At 43.7% G+C, this 19,757-nt stretch overlaps 1 protein-coding gene across 1 annotated transcript; it reads right to left on the bottom strand.

Moving 5' to 3' along the window:
- Positions 1–1,910: 1,910 nt before the first annotated feature.
- opn4xa (opsin 4xa) lies at positions 1,911–17,128 on the bottom strand. The gene is given in 9 exon segments (XM_071908516.1): positions 1,911–1,962; positions 1,964–2,052; positions 9,416–9,590; positions 9,673–9,780; positions 10,393–10,554; positions 12,677–12,848; positions 12,956–13,159; positions 14,363–14,496; positions 16,992–17,128. Coding segments are annotated over 9 exon segments (1,230 nt in total). The 5' UTR covers positions 17,126–17,128.
- Between the last annotated feature and the right edge of the window lie 2,629 nt (positions 17,129–19,757).

Here is a 19,757-nt window from a genome sequence, read left to right as displayed (position 1 = left end):
ACTGATGGGAAGCCCAGCAGTCTAATGCCCTAAGACAAGGCAGAAGGCTATTGAACCACTGAAGTGTAGTAGTATGGAAGATTGGAGTACATACTGTTAGACCATCTTTACATAACTGGATCAGCAAACTGCCGAGGAAATCCCGAAATCAAAAGCCCAAGTTCAAAAGGAAAGTTCAAAGAGGGACTCAATGAGAGTGTCAATTACAAAGGAAGAATACACTATAGGTATCTGGCCTCAAGATAGTTTTTTTCTAGCAGCTGTACCATGTGATTACATGATGTAAGTTGTCGCTGTGATGTAAGTCAAAATGAAGAAGGGTTTTTTGGAACAGAAACCTTGCCGCCCACCTAGAGTCATATAACAAATCCAAATGAATTTTAGGTAGGGCGTCCTGGTGGCTCAGTTGGCTAAGCCACAAGCCATGTAACTGTAATGTCCTGGGCTTGAATCCATCTCTCTCTCCCCAGTGCCTCTCGCTCTTCACTGTAGACAAACGTAAAAGTGCCAATCTTAAGATAAATGGACTTTGGTGGATGAAATACAGAATTAAATGAAAACAATTACAGTTCTATTTGTTTCCTGATAGCACTTGTAACTTGAACTTTTAAAAGTGATTTACAAATAATTATTTATACAACATAAAAAATCTCATCGCTCATGTGAATGGTTAACTAATGACTAAAAACTAACCTTCAAAAAATCACTCAAAAAATAGAAAAGAAACATTCTGAAAGTGATCTCAATGTCATGTTCCTCTCAAAAAATGCCAGCATTATTTGGTCTTTTTTATATCAAGTTGATCATGTTTGGTCTCTGGTGTCTTGTTCTTGATGTACAGTTGATCATTAGCTATTTTGACATAATTTTTAACTCAATCCTTCTAAAGAAAAGTCCTTTGGAGGTTGGGTTCCATCCAAAAGTCTGTTTTTGTTTCTTTAGTTTCACTTCAGCATGTTGATGGTACTGAGGACTTGTTTCAAACTAAAGCAAGGTTAGCAATATTATGATACTGTATGTCAACTGGCTAACCTGGACAGAAAAGGTGTGTCAGGATTATATGATGATATTCACAATCCATAACAGATGTGTGTACAACTGCACATTAACACCTGTAATCAAATGTATTTGGATGTAGCACATGGCTAGACAATATAATAAACGTAATAAAAACAGCAGCTGAAGGAGAATACCCCAGCATGTTGTCTACCTATAACCAAACCTTAACCAAACTGATTTACTCTGTTGTCCCACATTAACACACATCCACATACATAAACACATTCAACATCTAGCTTCCTGGGGTTTTCAGGAGAGGAACCTCTGCACAGTCTCTAGGAGTTCAGTAGAGCAGTTCATGCTCTGTAGATCCAGCAGCAGGCCTCTCTGTCGGCTCTCTGTGCTTTGTTTTTCCTCATAATAGCTGTTGTCTGGCAGGCCTTTCTTTGACATGGGACTGACGATGACGTGGGGGTCCACAGGCACTATAATGTCCAGAGAGTCTGGCCGTATGGGGGCCTGCATCTCCCTCTCCTCTTCCTTCTGCTCTTCCTCCTGTACTTGCTGGTGCACACCCTCTTTTGCTACATCGCCTTGCTGTTCCTCCTCTTTTTTCCAGCTTTCAGTGGTCTCCTCTGGGGTAATTTGGAGTGCCACGGCCATGGCCTTGTTGACAGACTCAGACAATAGGTTGTGGTTAGATTTGCTCAATGAACTTCGCTCTGGGATGGTAGCCTGACGGGATAAAAATTACATTAAAAAAACATAAGAAGAAACAACTGGACATGACGTGATTCTGAAAACATGTCTTAGCGGTGACATGCTATGTTCTTGTCTTCACCTCAAACTTTAGACTTTGACATGATTTTAAACTAAAAACTACACATATGATGAGGAGCATCCTGGAACACCTACCTTACCTGTTCCTGGCTCTGGCTGCCCTTGGCCCTGGTCTGGTGCTGTTTCTTCCCCCAGAGATCCCAGGGAGCGGCTGGACCTCAGAGAATGGCCCTGCACGTCTATGGGGTCCAGCTCCACATCACTCCACACCTGCTGCAGGGGATGCACACAATAACATATATTGAGGCAAGCATTTCATTTAGAGCTTCCTTATTCTTATAAGTGCCTTAATCGTGGTATGATTAGACTGTAACAATATGATAAATCTCAGATTATTAGTTATTATACCTTCTGGTCGAAGAATGATGGAGACTGTTCTTTATCTTAGCAATAGTTTATTTTTTCCAAGGTGTAGCCACATCCAACAAGCTCACCAGTAAATATTAATTCAAGGTAAGGTGAATGATAGGCTTTTTACATATTTGAACCAGAAGGCACATAGTAAAATGCAAACCTAAAGCACTAACCCTAATCCAACGCCAAACAATTCTCCAACTTCAAGTTGCAGCTTCCATAACAGTTTATGTTTATTTATAGTTTGCCTTCCGGGTTTGATTTTCCAAGAAAATAGCACATGAATGCAATGCTGTTCTATTTCGTATAGGCTTCGCCTTCTAAGAGCTGTCGCTATTGGGTTTATCCCCACGCGCATGCGCAGTCAGCGCCTTTTCTTTCCCGCCACCGCACTGTACAGTGGCCTAACTCAGGTCCTCATCCACAGGATATACACCGTCTGGACCTGAGCTCTGCTCTCAAATTTTCTTCAGTGTCAAGCAGTCAACAAGTGAAGAACAGAAAGGTAAGAATGAAGAAGTCTCACCGCTCTGGAGCTGTCCGCTTGAGTCCCGCCTGTCAGACCGGCTACATCCTGCCATCAGACCTTCACCCCCGCTGCGAGGTTGCCTCGGTGCTGAGCACGCCGGGCTAGCGCCTGCCTGTGGAGGAGCTGCAGTGGCGGGCGGACGCCTTCACGGCGCTCCAGGTGGAGGAAAGCGGTGACGGAAGCTGACCGCGCCGGCGTCTCTCCGGATGACGAGTTGGACAAGCCGATCCTCAGCGGCGACTTCCCACAAATCCCAGAGGAGGGCCCCGGTGGCAAGCACGAGTCAGACGGCTCGGCTCCCTCCATCTCGGCTCTCCTCCCGGTTCTCCAGGTCTCCCCGTTGGGAGACCTGGAGCCTGATTTCGAGGGCGGGACTCCGCATCTGCGGCTTTCCCCGTCCCCTTTGCGGCCAGGGGCTCCGCTGCAGCGGTTCTCTCCTTCTCCGCTTCAGTCTGCCAGCCATATGCTGGCCGGCAAGGGGCTTTTCCAGGACTTGCCGGGCATCGTCAGGAAGGCGGCAGATCAGAAGGGCATCACGATGCCGGCAGAACACAACCTGCACCTGCTCGCGGCCTCTTAGGTGGGGACGTTTACGACTAGGAGCCGTTGGCCAAACGTCCCCCGCTGTGGCCTCGCTTCACAGCTTTTCCTATCACCCTGGCTGCCGATTACTCTCTGTCCTCGTCCCACAAGGGAAACCGGCCAGAGCGGCGGTCGCAGTCATCATTTTGCTCTCTGCTCTCTTCCCACTCAGGAAGCGCGGCGCAGCAGCGATCGGTTCGGTGGTGCGGTAACCCCCTTCCCCCCTGGTCTCCGGGCCGGAATGGGACGGCTGATGGTCTCAGTATCACCAACCCACCCTGCTGTTCCACGGGACAACAGGAAGAAAGCCGGAAGGCTTTTACCCCTCTGCCTGTCTTCCATACGGAATACACAGCAGAGCGGTGGGCGACTGATACGTTGCGTAACCACTCCCCGCTCTCCGGCCTCATGAGTCGGCGTGAGTTGGAGGCTGGTATCGGCAACGTTAAACCGTGCTTTGGGACGATGGGAGGCATTGCCGGAGTCGCTCCAAACTCTCCACCCCTTTTTTCCATGAAAGAACGGTGGATAAACAACAAATCGGCACGCCGTTTCTCCGGCCCGCCTCACTCGTCCACAAGAACGTGGACTTGTTGACGGCAGAACGGCCAGAGTGCTCATTGGACCATTCTACTGACGTCATCGTTGTCTCTCCTCAGAGACAAGCGGACATGTGTGAGGACAGTCTTTCTCACACGGCAGCATCAGACAGCTATGCGAGTGTGGAGGCGGGGCTTCAGATGCCGGCGGGCCATTCGGACAGCTCGGCGGTGGCTGAACCGAGGAAACACAACGGCCCTCTTCAGGGTCAGCCACTTTTCTCTAAAGAGCAGTTTCCTTTCAGCCAGTCCACTTATGCTCCCATTGAGCATTTTGCGGCTTCTTTCACACAGAGGCTCGCCGCGGCACACACAACACAGTGCAGCAGCGCTGCCCGGTCACTTCCTCACATTTTAATAATTCCTCATTTAAAATGTGCATTACTGACCGTAAAGAATTACCAACCACCTCCCACCCATCGGGGCGAGTTAGTGGTGATATCTCAGCACGGCCTCTTTCAGACTCAGTCTTCGAGCACACGCAGCTGAACGCTGACGCTGTCATGCGTTCCCAGCTCCCTGGCCAACACCAGCCCTTTTCATTCCGCCCTCCCATGGGCTGTGACGATCACAGCGGCGGAGAGGGCGACGAACTGGCTACAAACCATGGCATCAGATGCTCCACAGACGTGCGCGCGCACCCACTTACAGAGCACTGCTCAGCGTGGCAAAACCTGTTACCCATGAATACATGGATGTCAAGGTTAATTCAAGGGGCTACACGCTCCAGTTCGCCGGCGTGGTGGAAACGACCATGTCATCTCGATCAGAGATAACAGCCCTGACGGCAGAACTGGCTGAGCTTCTGGGGAAGGAAGCGATCTCCCCCGTCCCTCCAGGAGAGGAGAACGAGGGGTTTTATTCCCGCTATTTTCTCACACCAAAGAAAACAGGCAGGATGAGGCCGATTTTGGACCTGTCTCTGTTCAACAGGTACATTATGAAGTGGCCTTTTTTCACATGTTGACAATCAGACGTGTTGGAATGCGTGCGTCCCGGCGATTGGTTCACATCCATCGACCTGAGAGATGCGTATTTCCACATCCCTGTCATTCCCAGGCACAGGAAATCCCTGCGTTTCTCCGTCCAGGGAATACAATACCAGTACAACCGGTTACCATTCGGTTACTGTCTGGCTCCGCGCACTTTTTCCAAGTGTATGGAAACGGTGCTGGAGCCATTGCGCAGGTAAGGGATTAGGGTTTTGTTCTTAGATGACCTAATCCTTATGGCCCCCTCCCAGGAGAAAGCTGCACTCCACACAGTGGAACTCGTGCAGCATCTGCAAACACTGGGTTTCGCCATAAACTGGCAAAAGAGCTCTCCGCTCCCAACCCAGTCGTTAATTACCTGGGTGTGGACATAAACTCTGCCACCATGAGAGCAAAACTGTCCCCAGCCAGGCTGGATGCGCTGAACTCTCTGCTGTCACACATCGCGCCTCACAGAGTGGTGACGGCGCTATCTGTGATGCGCCTGCTGGGCATGATGTCTGCAAGTCACATGTTTGTCCCCTTGGGGACACCTCCACATGAGGAAAATTGAGAGATGGTTCAGCCGCCTGCGTCTCGACCCAATACGGCACAAAAGACGCATGCTGACCATCCCTCCCTCACTGCAGTCAGACCTGGCGTACTGGAAAACCCCCCATGTCCTGTCGACAGGGGTTTTCCCCTTGGGAGAGCGACGTCATACATATCGGTGTACACAGACGTGTCTTGCTTCGGCTGGGGAGGGATGTGCGAGTCTCAAATTGTGGGGGGAAAATGGGAGAATCCTCCTTCCCTCCACATAAACTGTCTGGAGCTGTCCACGTTACTCAAAGTGCTAAAGCACTTTGCTCTGATGCTGACTAACAGGCATGTCGTAATGAGGACAGACAACATGACAGCAGCGGCATACATCAACCGTCAGGGCGACATGCGCTCAGCCCGGCTGCTGGAGATAGCCAGGAGCCTCTTGCTGTGGTCACACAGACACCTGCTCTCCATCAGAGCGGTGTACATCCCAGGGGTACAGAACCAGGCTGCGGACTTGATGTCTCACGGGGGCCTCTCCCACAACAAATGGAAACTGAGTCCCACACTCGTTCAGATGTTGTGGGACAGGTTCGGGAAGGCGAAGGTGGATCTGTTCGCCTCACGAGAGAATGCGCAATGCGCACTGTGGTTCTCCATGAACGCACAAGACAATCCTCTACTGGGAGTGGATGCCTTCTCTCACCAGCCATGGCCCAGGGCTCTCCTTTATGCGTTTCCCCCAGTTCCCCTGATTTCTCGCCTATTAGCGCGCATTCAGGAGGAGAACTTAGCAGTTATTCTGGTGGCACCAGAACGCACGAGCGCGTCTTGGTTCCTGACCATGGTGCAGCTGCTGGCGGGGAAACCGTGGCAGCTCCCATGGCGCAGAGACGCACTGTCACAGCTGGACGGGGCAATCCTCCACCTTCCGGTAATAGGCCAGCAGCTGTGGGCCTGGCCGCTGAACGGGAGTGCTTGGAGAGGTTAGGACTGCCCCCTGCGGTGGTGCGCACTGTCCAGGGCGCGAGAGCCCCTTCTACTACAGCGTGTTACGTGGGTAGATGGTCTGCTTTTCAGCGCTGGTGTGTGGAAAGAGGCTCAGATCCCACTTCGTGTCCTCTGCCTCTCGTGTTAACCTACCTTCAGACATTGGTAGATAACGATTTGGCTCCATCTACAATCAAAGCGTATGCTGAGAGAGATCGGTTTTCACGCATCCCGTAGTGAAGCGCTTTTTAAAGGGAGTCAGACAACAGAACCTGTCGTGCGCTCTCTAGCTCCACAGTGGGATTTACCCTTAGTGATGCGTACTCTGGGGGGTTCCCCTTTCGAGCCGATAGCCCAAATCTCTCTCAAGATGCTATCCCTGAAAACAGCACTCCTCCTAGCCCTGACGTTGGCTAAGAGAGTGAGTGACCTATGCGCGCTGTCAGTCTCGCCGTCCTGCCTTTCTATTAGAGAGGACGGGAGCGCAGCAACTTTACAGCCAAATCCCTCATTCACACCTAAAGTCCTAACAAACTCCTTTCGGTCAAGAATTATTCCCTCGAGGGGTTCTTCTTCCCCCTGCCTCACAGAAATGAGGCAGAGGAAGCGTCTCACCGACTGCCCAGTGCGCGCTTTGTCTCAATATGTTTTGCGCACAGCAAACATCAGCCAGACACAGCAGCTGTTCGTTCATTACAGAGGGCATTCACAAGGCTCGGCTCTGTCAAAACAGCATCTGTCTCACTGGCTGTGTGATGCCATCACACAAGCCTACAGTGCAGTGGAGTTGAGCCTCCACAGGGCGTCCGGGCGCACTCCACGAGAGCCTTATCCTCCTCCACGGCCCTCCTCAGAGGGATGGCGGTGGCAGACATCTGCGCAGCGGCATCTTGGGTTTCTCCGTGCCCTTTCATCCATTTCTATCTGCGCGATGTGTCTGAGTCCTCCCTGATTCATTCAGTTTTGAATGTGTTAGTCGGCAGATGACACGTTGTCAGATCTGGCGCTTTTACGTACGTGCCAAACAGTGCGCCTCTAATCTCATCATCACGGATTAGTGGGCTGCGTGGGGGATCATTACGGTACGTAATCAACGTCCCTCATTCTGCAGCGGTAGTGCTATGTGGAGGGAGTGTACTATCACTCACCTTTTTTCACACAAGGCTGACATGGTGTTAACCATGGCACAGCCGGTGCCTCCCTGCCTTATTGCGCTTCGCATCATGGAGTTGTGAACTGGTGTATGTTATCTGCTTGTGGTCCTTGGTGTCACAGTGGGCATTGACTACATCAGCTTCGCCCTTAACCCAATAGCGACAGCTCTTAGAGGGCGAAGCCTATACGAAATAGAACGTTAGTTATGTATCATAACTCCAGATTCTATGAGTATAGGCGTAGCCCTCTAAGACTTAGGCCCCCTGCTCCACCGACATTAGCTGAAGAAAATACTGGCTTTTGGGAGCAGAGCTCAGGTCCAGACGGTGTATATCCTGTGGATGAGGACCTGAGTGAGGCCACTGTACAGTGCAGTGGCGGGAAAGAAAAGGCGCCGACTGCGCATGTGCGCGGGGATAAACCCAATAGCGACAGCTCTTAGAGGGCTACGCCTATACTCATAGAATCTGGAGTTATGATACATAACTAACGTTTAGCAGCCAACTTGGAAGTCCCAGATGTTGTAACTTCCCACCAGTACATGAAGGGAGAATAATTTATGGCCAGAAAATGGTAATCATGTAATGGCGGAAATCCCAGATCCGGATCATTACCAAAATCTAATCAGTTGGTTTCAGACAAATCCATTGGTAACTTTTTGAGATATCTTGCTAACAAAGATAAAAACGGACTCAAATGGACTCCTTATTTCTGCTTCACAGATTATTCTAGGCAGGCTCTCAATAGCATACACTGTACCCCAACAGAGTCAAGTATAGGTCATGTGTTATGCTATGCCAATGTTGTGGAGTCTTAAGATTTTGTTGAGTGCCTCAGGGAATATCTTCTACTTGTTGCCATATACTGCAGATTGTTGTTGTCCTTAACAGCTCTGCCCCTATTAAGTAGGGAAACACATTCTTGTTTTTTAATCATGCAAAAACAAACATGCAAGTTCAAAATAGCATTGGAGAGTACATTGTAATGCAGCTGTATTGTGTATGCCCTATAATGTTGTTATAGTGGAATAATGCATTAACTCATATACTTGAATTATTTAATATTGAAAAATTTGATATTTCAAATTATAATCTGGGAGACCTAACAATTTGCAAAATGAATTTATTTTGCTGTTTCCATGGTGGATGCATTATAGTAAAATTCCATACTATGCTAGCTACACTGGGTCTTTTAGTTTGAGATTTGTATCACTTACGACAATGGCTTTGTGGTGTGACTTTTACATATGTTGAAATATGAACCAAATACCAATATGTGGAAATTGACCAGAGGTGGAAAGTAAAATATTTTACTTGAGTCTGAATTGCCACGTCAGTCAAATTTTAATGAAGTCAGAGTACTCGAATAGAAAATAAGTCAGTAAAAAGGAAAAGAGTTCACACAAAACCCGTTAGCCCGTTAGCATCGTAGCTATATAAGCCTGTTAGCTTTTGTGAGTAGTATTCTACAACGGGGGACACAGCGTTTTATCCCAAGCATCTTACAGTATTGTGAGTGTTTATGTGTACAAACAGTTTTATCCCAAGCAGCCTACAGTGTCATGCGTGTTGACGTGAGTTGACGAGTGCAGTTGCGAATTCTGACCAGAGCGCTGACCAGACCGCTGACGTGCCAAGTTATCACATAGAGCTTTAAAGATACTGTTAAAAGTTGCTTCATTTTACAGTCCTTTCAAGCACAGTTGCTAGAGTCCATAATTAGGATCCATACCCTACCTAGAAGCTTATGTTCATCCAAAGACACCTAATTTATAAGCACAGCATTTATACTTTTCCTTACCCCCACCCCTGCCTCTACCCTTAAAACCCTAGTGCAGAAGCCAAACTCACTGTGTCTGCTGTAGACATGGAGGAAACTCTGTGAAACTTGGTTTTGGAGGCTGATGACTGTCGACTCAGCATCGAGTCCTTGAAGGAGAACTCACTGTTTGACATTGATATGCAATCCTTCCTCGGGGCCTGGGCTAGGAAGTGTAGACAGGGGACCTTCTCTGCTAGGGTGTCCCTGTTGAAAAAAAAATGCAGCTGTGATCTCCCTGAATCTCTTTCAAGCTTAGGTTAGGGATTAGTTGGATGACTGTACTCACCTGTATTTGGAGTGAATGATGGCATAGATGAAAGGGTTGTAGATGGCTGATGCTTTGGCTATAACAGCAGGGACAGCTTTGGAATAGGGAGAGAGGATGCTTCCATATCTGAAAGGTGTAGAGGGTTTGTACAGAGCAAAACTGTACACCTAGAATTAGACTCTGATACTTTGACCTTGTAGTCTAATATTTCATCATGCCATACAGAGTGATATTCTACAAGGGGTGAAAAATGTTCTTCATACACATGATGACACTCTCTCTGTGTCTTTGCATGTGTATGTGTCTGTGTGATCAGTCATGCATCTCTCAATGTCTCTGCCCTTGTCAGTTGGCCACCAGGTTCTATTTTTCTGTTTTGCGTGGCGTGTATAGCTGTCTCCTGCAGTGCCTGTTCATATGCCATGCCCACGACCCAGAGGTGTTGTGGTCAAGTCAGTAGGAATCACATGCTTGATTATCCCTCTCCTCCATCAGGCTGCTCTCTATCACCTTGCATCCATTATCTGAGAGCTGCAAGCCAAATCTGGAACCAGAGTGAAAACTGTGCTATATTTCCTCTACAATGTACTGGTTATGAAATGTCTCCAATTAGAGCAGGCCCAAACAAATCTTACAGATAGTCTGTCTCCTACAGCTTTCTTACAGGACACAACACATGAAAAGATCATAAAAAGAACCACAGCATGATAAATACCCCTCATCATCCTGTATATTTACCCAGCCCAGGCGATGAGTGTGACGCATGCATAGGGCGACCAGGAAAGCACAAACACTATGATGACCACAAAGGCAATCTTGGCCAGCTTCCACTCGGTCTTGATGGACTGCTGCTGGATCAGGGTTGACTTCCTCACTTGAGTTCCCAACTTCTCAACATCTCTGATAAAACAGAGCGGAGGAATAAGGGAAAGAGTATTTCAGACATGGATTAAGCCTAGTCATAGACTAAATTGGTGTCCTAATTCAAAGTGGCTTTCACAGACTCAGCTCAAAATAGTCATACATTTAAAGGTGCCATATTCAACACTTTCCAGGGTTTTATTTTATGTCTTGAGGTCCATTCAAAGCTGTTTGTGTGGTGTCATGTACCAAAAACACTCTCAATCCATTTTTACACTTTCATTTTCCAGCATCTCTCTGAGCACTTACCAAGAACAGGCTGTTTCTGTTGCTGTGCCTTTAAGGCTCATTAATATTAACGACCCCTCAGTTCTGATTAGCTAACTGTTTCAAGAGTGAAATGTGAGACACCACAGACACCGCAGCTACAGACAGTGAGAGGCAGGGAAAACTCTCCGGTAATAAACAATGACAACCGCTCAAGCGCTTTGAAAAAAACACTTTGTTAGCCTATTATTTCTTACAAAAATGATAATGAGCGAACCTTTGTGACGCCACAAAGTTACGGAAGTCGAAACGGCTCATTTCTAATATGGATTGTGTGGATTTAGTTGGCGACCGTGCATTTTGATACTTTCACAATGTTTAGATAGCACATCCAACTCCTTTATAATCAAAGAGGCAAGGGGAATCCTGTTTTACACGATAAGGGACCTTTAACCTGTTTTCTACTACATTAAACAAATTGCATTGCAGGAAATAACTTAAAGATTAACTAAACACTGAACTAAATCTGTGTAAAGCCTGACATCTAAAGGTAAAAAGCATGCAACTGAAATTGCCCTCTGCTATTGGCTGATCTTTGGTGCCAGGTGATAATCTACCTGTTGTACTCTATAGAAGGTGACATCAACTGGCACCAAAGATTAGCCAATAGCAGAATGCAATTGCAGCATGCTTTTTACCATTAGATTACCATTAAACATGATCTGGGTTTGGTGTTAAATTACTCTGTGTAAAGTGATAATCTACGAGATTCTTGTTTTTCTTGATTTTGGCAACACCTTTGGTGATAAGTGGCCATTGCTTTGGTGTTTTGCACTGGCCCAACATGCTGTAATAATAAAGACACTCCATGTACACTGCAGCTTCTTATATCTCTTTTACCTTCTTATATTTATTGCAAACAAACCGCTGTTGCTACTGCCGGAAACCTAGAACGCATCACTTCCTGTGCAGCAGGAAATTTTTCCCAGGAAAGAGGGAAACACTTATAGCTGTTTAGAACAGCAAATGTAAAAGCTTTCATGACCTGGTTATAGGTTAAATCACTATTGTATGGTATCAATCTGTAATCAAGAATACATTTATATGAAAAAGTTGTGGACTTTTAGCCTAGTTATGTCAGTAGTTACTTAGTAGTTAATTACTTTGTATTTAATTGTCAAATTCAGTCAATTCGGTCAAGTGAGCACCCATATTAATGTTTGATGTCATAACAATAATGAAAAATGTAGATTAAATTGACGATTAAATACAAAGTAATTGGTTTAAAACAACATTTCTAGCTATTTTCAAATCTCGCGCTTTTATTTTGAAGGCTAAACGGCCAAACCAGAAGTCTTGTTTCTGCTAATTCGAACTAGTCTTACCTATTGAGGCCGGGATGCACGCAAACGTGACGTATGTTGAAATAACAGCTAGAGTGGCGATTTCAGCTAAATAATGGTGTAAATGTCGGTCTTTTCAAGTCAATTTGGGATCAGTTGGTCTCAAGAGACTTGGAGTGTGCTGTAAGAGCTGCATGGAGCCATTTTATGGTTATTTTCCATTACTTTTTGAAGTCTGAAGACAGGTCTCCGGCAACTTCAATTATTTTGGAGAACGCTGCAATGTACTTCTTCCGGGGATCTCCGGGACTGTATGGACTAACAATCTTTACCCGATTTTCTGCTGGCATGGGGGTGAGTAGATAATGACTGAATTTTCATTTTTGGGTGAACTATTCCTTTAAACAGACTATTGCTTTAACTTAACTAAGTATTGACAATAGTCGCATTATTGTGCACATGTAAGCATAGCCAATGATAACTGCAGAGCAACAACCGAGGCCAAAGAATGTGGTGAAAATGCTGCATGTGTATTAATTGTATTCATTCACCTGCTTGCACAGCGAATAGCCAGGAACATGCACAGATAGCAGTAGGATATAATACCCAATGGGATGAAGAATACAAAGCAGCACAGCATCAAGGTATAACTCTTATTGGCTGGAGTAGACGTCACGTAGTCCCATGTACATGAGGTCATCAGGCCCTCTGGGATATAGGAACCTAGAGAAAAAGTACAGGGACAGAACAGAAGGTAGTATAGAGTCTGAAAATAAAAAAAGAGTATGCCTTCACAAAAGGAGTGAGAAGACGATGAATAAGTCACATACTCCACCCCAAAAGTGGTGCCAGGCTCCAGGCTAATGAGTACAGCCAGACCAGGATGATGATGAGGGAAGTTCGTCTCTTGGAGGTCCATCGGATGGCCTGCAGAGGCTTGGTGATGACAATGTAGCGGTCTACAGAGATGGCCAGAAGGATGATCATGGAAGTGATTCCAAATAAAGCTCCACAGAAGGCGTACATCTTACAGCCTACAGAGAAAAAGAAAGGAAAAACAGTATTTTAATAAAAAGAAGGCAAGCTTATCATAATGAGGTGGGTGGCTACATTTCCTCTTCTGATTGGAAGACCTTAAAGGATATGGCTGGTGTTTTTTAATGCATTGCTTACCGTCAACAAATCCTATGAAAATAACAAAATCAACAATGCGTTTGCTCTACTCCCGTTACTTTCTGACTTCCCACGTACCGTTTTTAGCCTTCAAATCGGAAGTCATTGGCTCCAATTGTAAGCTAAAAACCTTGAAATACAGCTCACAAAGACATAGTTACAATTTTAAAAATCGCTAACTGTTACCATGAAAAGTGCTGTTTTGGTGCTACGGAACTACTTTCCTGAGATCGCAAACCTCTTTACAGCCGGCTTATTAAGTTGTTTGAGGAAAAAGTCGGCTGGCCCGGTGCATCGCGATGATGAAATATGTTGCCCAGAGCAACGGCATGGCTCTTTGACGTGTTTTTAATTGTTTTTTTAATACAATGGAGTTCTATGGCTGCTGGGACATGGCTGCATTGGGCACCGGCTACATGGACGAGACTTGTTGGCAAAACAAAATCATTGCTGATTTTGTTATTTTCATAGGATTTGTTGACGGTAAGCAATGCATTAAAAAACACCAGCCTTATCCTTTAAATATGAATAAAATGTTGACTCCCACGAGCAGCCTACACTCTGAAATATATATATATTTTTATTTAATGTTATTAATTTTATAAAATCGGATGTTAGACAACAGCTAGTTCCAACTAAGCAACATGATTAGGCAGGAGAAAATTCCAAGAGTGATGTTGTTCAGTATAACATCACAAGCACCTCATCCTTAAATCTATCCACACCATTCATATCAAATGCCTTAATTTACTTTTTAAATACAATTGGACAAAAAATGACAGGCCTACTGTATTTTTGAGGACAGTAGACACAGATTATGACATGATGACACACTCATGCAGTATTCCATGTTAATGCAATTCACTGGCATGGTAAAAATGCTCACTAACATGATAAATATACACAAAATATTGCATGCAAAAAAAATTGCATTTGCGTTCAATTTTAATGACAAACATAAATAGATACGACTTCTAAACATAACATGAATAGATATTTAAAGGGATCAAGGTTTTTTGTTTTTTTTTCGTGCATAGAGTATAAGTGGAATGTAAACAAAATACCTGTTTCCCCAAAAATCCACCCCTTGTAAAGAGAGTTGACAAAGAAGATGGGTGACTGTGTTATAGCCATGAGGAAATCACTGACTGCCAGGTTCATGATGAAATAGTTGGGGGGAGTCCGGAGCTTCTTGTTACTGAAACACAAGACAGATAGAACAGTCTTACAAGACAGGTGAAGAGCCCTGCTTCTTCCGATGCTAATAACTTTAAAAATAGGTCTTACTTTTGCTACTTATTTTATCACATTTGAATGGAGTTAGCAATATGTTTTAGAGCATTTTAGCTGAATTTCACTTTACCAAATGTATAGATTTAATCTGACTAACGTTATGTTACGTACACCAGGCTAATAAAGTATGCTTAATTGCATTTATCATCTAACCAGACTTGTAAATTACTTATTCTAGTCCTGTTAACTCTGGCTTAGACTCTGACCATAGACTAACACCTGAGTAAGAGAGTAGCCTACATTTTCCCCCATATGAACAATAAAGAGATGCACATGAGACTTGCATTCATTGTAAGAAGTTTCTTTGAGTGTTGTGCTTTTCTCTTGCTTTTTTATTATTTAGATAACTACAACGCAGTGAAATATGAGGCCCACTTAACTCAAATTCTACCTTTTCTAAATGCACGCCAAAATATTAGACCCTATTTGTTCATAGCAGCCTTTGATGTCTTTCATCTGATAAGTGTGTCTTCTAATCTGTGTCAGTGAGCATTACACTCACATTTATCACATTATCACATATTCCAGCTCCATTAAGTACAAACATTTGCTCCCTTGTTCTAGTTATTTAAATCTTCAACTGCTGTTCATGTAGTGTTATAGTGCCATAATTGAATAGTTACTTTCCGACTTTCTGTCATAATCACATCAACTCCATTGACCATTTGACAACCTTTGACCACTGACCACATTTTTTTGCCCACTGACTACAAAAGACACGACACAAACAGACAAGTTTAGCTTGAAATGTATTTCTGTGTTTTCATGCATGTGAGTGGGTGTGCACTGAACAGGTCTGATTGCAGCAGAGATTGAGTGATGGGGATGTGAGATAGCTGTGCATCAATAGAGGTTAGGCCTTAATGCAGAAAGCATGTTGGGTCCAGACCCTGAGGAGCAGATTCTTCTTACTGCCAGACTGGCTTTTTTAATCTGGCACCATGCTCTTAACTGACTACAACCAAATACCAGCCCAACAGTAACCATGTCTAATAATAATCTGTATCCCCAACTAAAATATTTTCTAGTGAATTAGTCAATAAAGACTGAATTGACTTTTATAGTTAATTAGTCACGTAAATTAGTCATGTATATTTTTTTCATATCCCTTCCAGGTAAAATGTACACAGATTTTGGCATCACAATTTTTGTACTATGTACTATGTATTTACAGATGTTTTCATTACATATTATTGATTAGTTGATGAAATATGATGAATATTGATCAATTTTGAATTATTTTAGCTGGGGATAATATAATCAATATTTAAAGTAATGTCTTTATTCATTCATTTATTCATACATCTCTTCATTCCATATGCCTCAGATGTTCTGGTTGACTTGTACTTTATAACATATTCTAAAAGTGTAACAGAGTTGTCAGCCGAACTGAGTCACATGTGTATGCCTTCTGTCAACCAGACATAGCCTACCAGTCTGTTGCTCCCAGCAATATCAAAAATAAGTCTTAGAGTCAGAAGTTTATTTTTTACACCAACTATGAAAGCCAGTACTACTTTCTTTGGGTTGCTTTTTGGTTGGTAATATTGAGAAATTTAAGAGCAGAGGAGGTCAAGGTAATTTTTATTATCTTACAAGGAGTAAACAACACATAGCATATCAGTACATCAATAATTTAAATGTGTTAAAACACTACTCTAGACCTGTGTGATAAAGGACTGAAAGTCTCTATTTATCACTTTATATTTAAGTACCAGTTGTAATTTGAAAAATAAGACTCATGTAGCCTAGGAGTTAAATGCGCTTCAACAACAATAGAAAGTCATTCAAGAAGGCTTCCCTTTTGAATCCAACCAGCCTTGGAGGCATCATAGACCATTAATCTGCCTGTGAGACTGTAAAACATGAATACACTGAGAACCAGCAATGGAGGTAGAATGCAGTAATTTGACAAATATAATGCACATAACAGTATGCATCCTCTCTTCATGATCTGCATTGTTTAAGGGTGTAACTTTAATGAATTGAATCAAATTAAGCTAGTTAGCAAGATAGCAGTAGAGATGCTTGGCAGACAGCTAACTAGCTTGTTAGCTGGTTGGGCTTTAGCTTGGCATCAAAACAAGCTAGCAAAGAAGAGATTGCTAACAAATAAATAAAACATTATATGCTAAAACATACATGTAGAACTGTCTTTGCAGCAGTGTTAGATATGGGTAGCCTAGCTTGCTGGTAAACAAAGAGTTTGTTTAAAGCAAGCGTGCTAAGTTAAGCTTAAAACAGTTGCTTGGCTCGGAAAGAGGCTGGTTGCTTGTGATTGGCTGGACAAGCCTTTCAGGCTGCAGCCTCAGAGTCGACAATGGGGGCTAAAAAAACAGACAAGCATGATTTTCACCATCACCCCTTCTTAAGTCCCTCCCATAAAGGAATGTGGCCTACCAGTAAAAGGCGTACATGACCAGGGCATTCCCAGTCACACCCACTGCTCCAATCACCACGACAAAGAAGGCAACGATGTAGTGAGCGTGGTCCTGGACGTCCACCTTCCGATAGAATCCTTGTTCCATGTCCATGTCTGTGACAACAACCACACACACGTCAGCATCAGAGGGTCCATCTGCAGAGTCCAGCATGTTCTGCAGACTTTCATACAGATCCCCCCCCCCCAACCCCTTTCTCTCTACCCCCCTGACCCACTAAAAAACATGATCACCAACTGAAATGTCGGGGGGCAACAAACAAAGGCCTGATGGCATACAGCTTGCTTCTTCAACACAGCATCTTCATTCCATTACTCTGTTGTCAACACTGTATTTCTTTGAGTCAAGTGGCTCAAGGTCATGTGGAATTGCTTTGTGTTAATGGAGTTTTTCTTGTCATTGTGAATACAGCAACATTTCCTCTACATCTTTTTAATGTCAGTATTTGATTTGTTTGCACTGTTGTCATTTTTAATATGTGGATATAATCTGCTATGTACCAATGCAATTTACTCAAATTTAGAACATATCAATGATTTCCCTTTATTAATAAAGAAGTTTTGGTGTTCCAGCAAATCATAACATCTACAGCATCTGACTTTACGTTCTGTAACTGCAAAACCTTTTCATTAGATATTGTGATCCCTGCTTCATTATGTTCAGATGATAAAGTCAAAGTCTACAGTCTACAGACTACAAGCTCATCAGCACTGCATGTCTGTCTGGTTGTACATCACAGACCTAGTACATCTCCACAGGCTAGCGGTATTGGATGGGAAGGCTTGGAATAAAAATAAAGGGATTGGAAGCATGTTACTTGTGCAACGTCAAAATATTTATTAAAGCTTCTTCAAAAGCACATAAATGAACAAAGCGCATAATGGGCAAGTGAACATATAGGCTATAAACATGCAGAATATGCAACCCATTTCAAGCTCAGTGCTCGAAACTATTCTGACAATCCCTTTATTTTGATTATATCCTGTGCCACTTTGGAAGGCCTGTTCTCCCCACTGTGTTTTTGAGGTGGATACATGGGAGGGCACTGGACATGAAATCTCATATCCCACAGCCGGAAACATGAGACATTGTGAAAGCAGTCAGCTCAGTATTAGTCACTTTCAGGTAGGCTGTGGGAGTTGAAAAGCAGTGAAACAGTCGTGACATGTCTGGTCAGAGAGGAGATCTTCACTCAGTATTATTAGATTGGTCTGCTTTGAGAGTTTCCACAATGTTATTCTTGTGAGCATGGAGTCAACAAATTACCACATAAGGAAACAAAAAACAATTCTAATTAGGCAAAATAGCATTTTAAAATGGATGGCAGTGTGAGTAGAAATATATGTGAAAGTGTAATGACAAGTTTTTAATCAGTCACAAATGATTGAAGACTCGAAGAGGTGATTAAGCCAAGGCATTTTTGATAATGAAAATGACTGTATGGACTGTGTTATTCCCTGTAACTCGTTACTCAACTGAGGCTCTAATTATAAGAGGATTTATTTCTTTTGCTAATGTGATGGAATCAAGAGTGCACACTGAGTAACGCAATGCCCACAGTATTTATACTATATGAACGCACTTGCTGCCTGTCTCTGATCTACATTACAAAGGAGGAAGGAGCCACTGCAGCACCACACTCTCTGCCACCTTGTCACAACTGTGGCCAATATCGTAACTTAGACAACTATTGATTCATTTTGGTGCAGTAATTCAAGTTAGTACAATTTTCAAAAGATGTTGCAAAACATATGTCATGTATCTCTTTAATAATGTATGCGTCTGTTTCAGAACGAGAACGTGTGAAAGATCTAGTCTACTATTGAATCACAATACCCTGATCCGAAATGAAGCTGAATTTCTTCTACTTAAATATTCTTAGCTACAGTGTTGGTACTTAATGCACTAGCGCAGTCTCTAGTGCATTATAACACACATAACATCAGCCTCATCTCATAACAAGGAATATGTTAATTGATGATTTCTATGGTCACACCTCATGGTCACACCTCATTCCACAAATGTGCCTTTATTGTGTGTTTGCATAAGTAAAGTTTCTTATGATTATGTACTACTATAAAAACACTGAATAACAATATATTATGTGGCATTGTCTATTCATCATCAGAAAAAACAGGAAAATAACAGCATCAAAATCTATAGTACAGCACAATGAGTGAAGGACTCATGGACTGTTTAGTGTGTGGGGTTCATACAGGGAGCTCTTGCTGTGCTCAGTGAAGGCTCCTGCGTCAGAGGAACCTTCCATCACTTCTCACTTCCCTTCTTATGGCATGAAAGCATTGTCTTGTATCAATGGCCAGAGGGTCGACTGTATACACATGACAGTAGGTAGTGAAAGATGCCCTAGACAACAGCATGTGAAATGCACCCTTTACCCTCTCAAGCAAAAAAGCGTATTGTTTATATTTTATGAACCTATATTATTTAATGACTGGGACAGATGCATCAAATGTGCATGTTCATTCAGAAGTTACTAATCCAATGTTCGTGTTCATGAAAAGCAGATGGATACTGTGACTGTGGACATAACGCCCTGATGTAGACATCAATGAATGGGCTTTCATACAGGGCAGTGTGCCCTGTGCTCCACATACTCTTTGTAAGTGAATCAATATGAATGCTATACTTGTCAATTGGTTATTAGAAACAATAGCAAGGTGCTACAAATCTTTCAGTAATAAGTTAAAGAATCTTACTTTAA

Source organism: Centroberyx gerrardi, chromosome 2 (assembly GCF_048128805.1).
Source record: "Centroberyx gerrardi isolate f3 chromosome 2, fCenGer3.hap1.cur.20231027, whole genome shotgun sequence".
NCBI classification, from domain to species: Eukaryota; Metazoa; Chordata; class Actinopteri; order Beryciformes; family Berycidae; genus Centroberyx; species Centroberyx gerrardi.
This window is presented reverse-complemented; position numbering and strand designations above follow the sequence as displayed.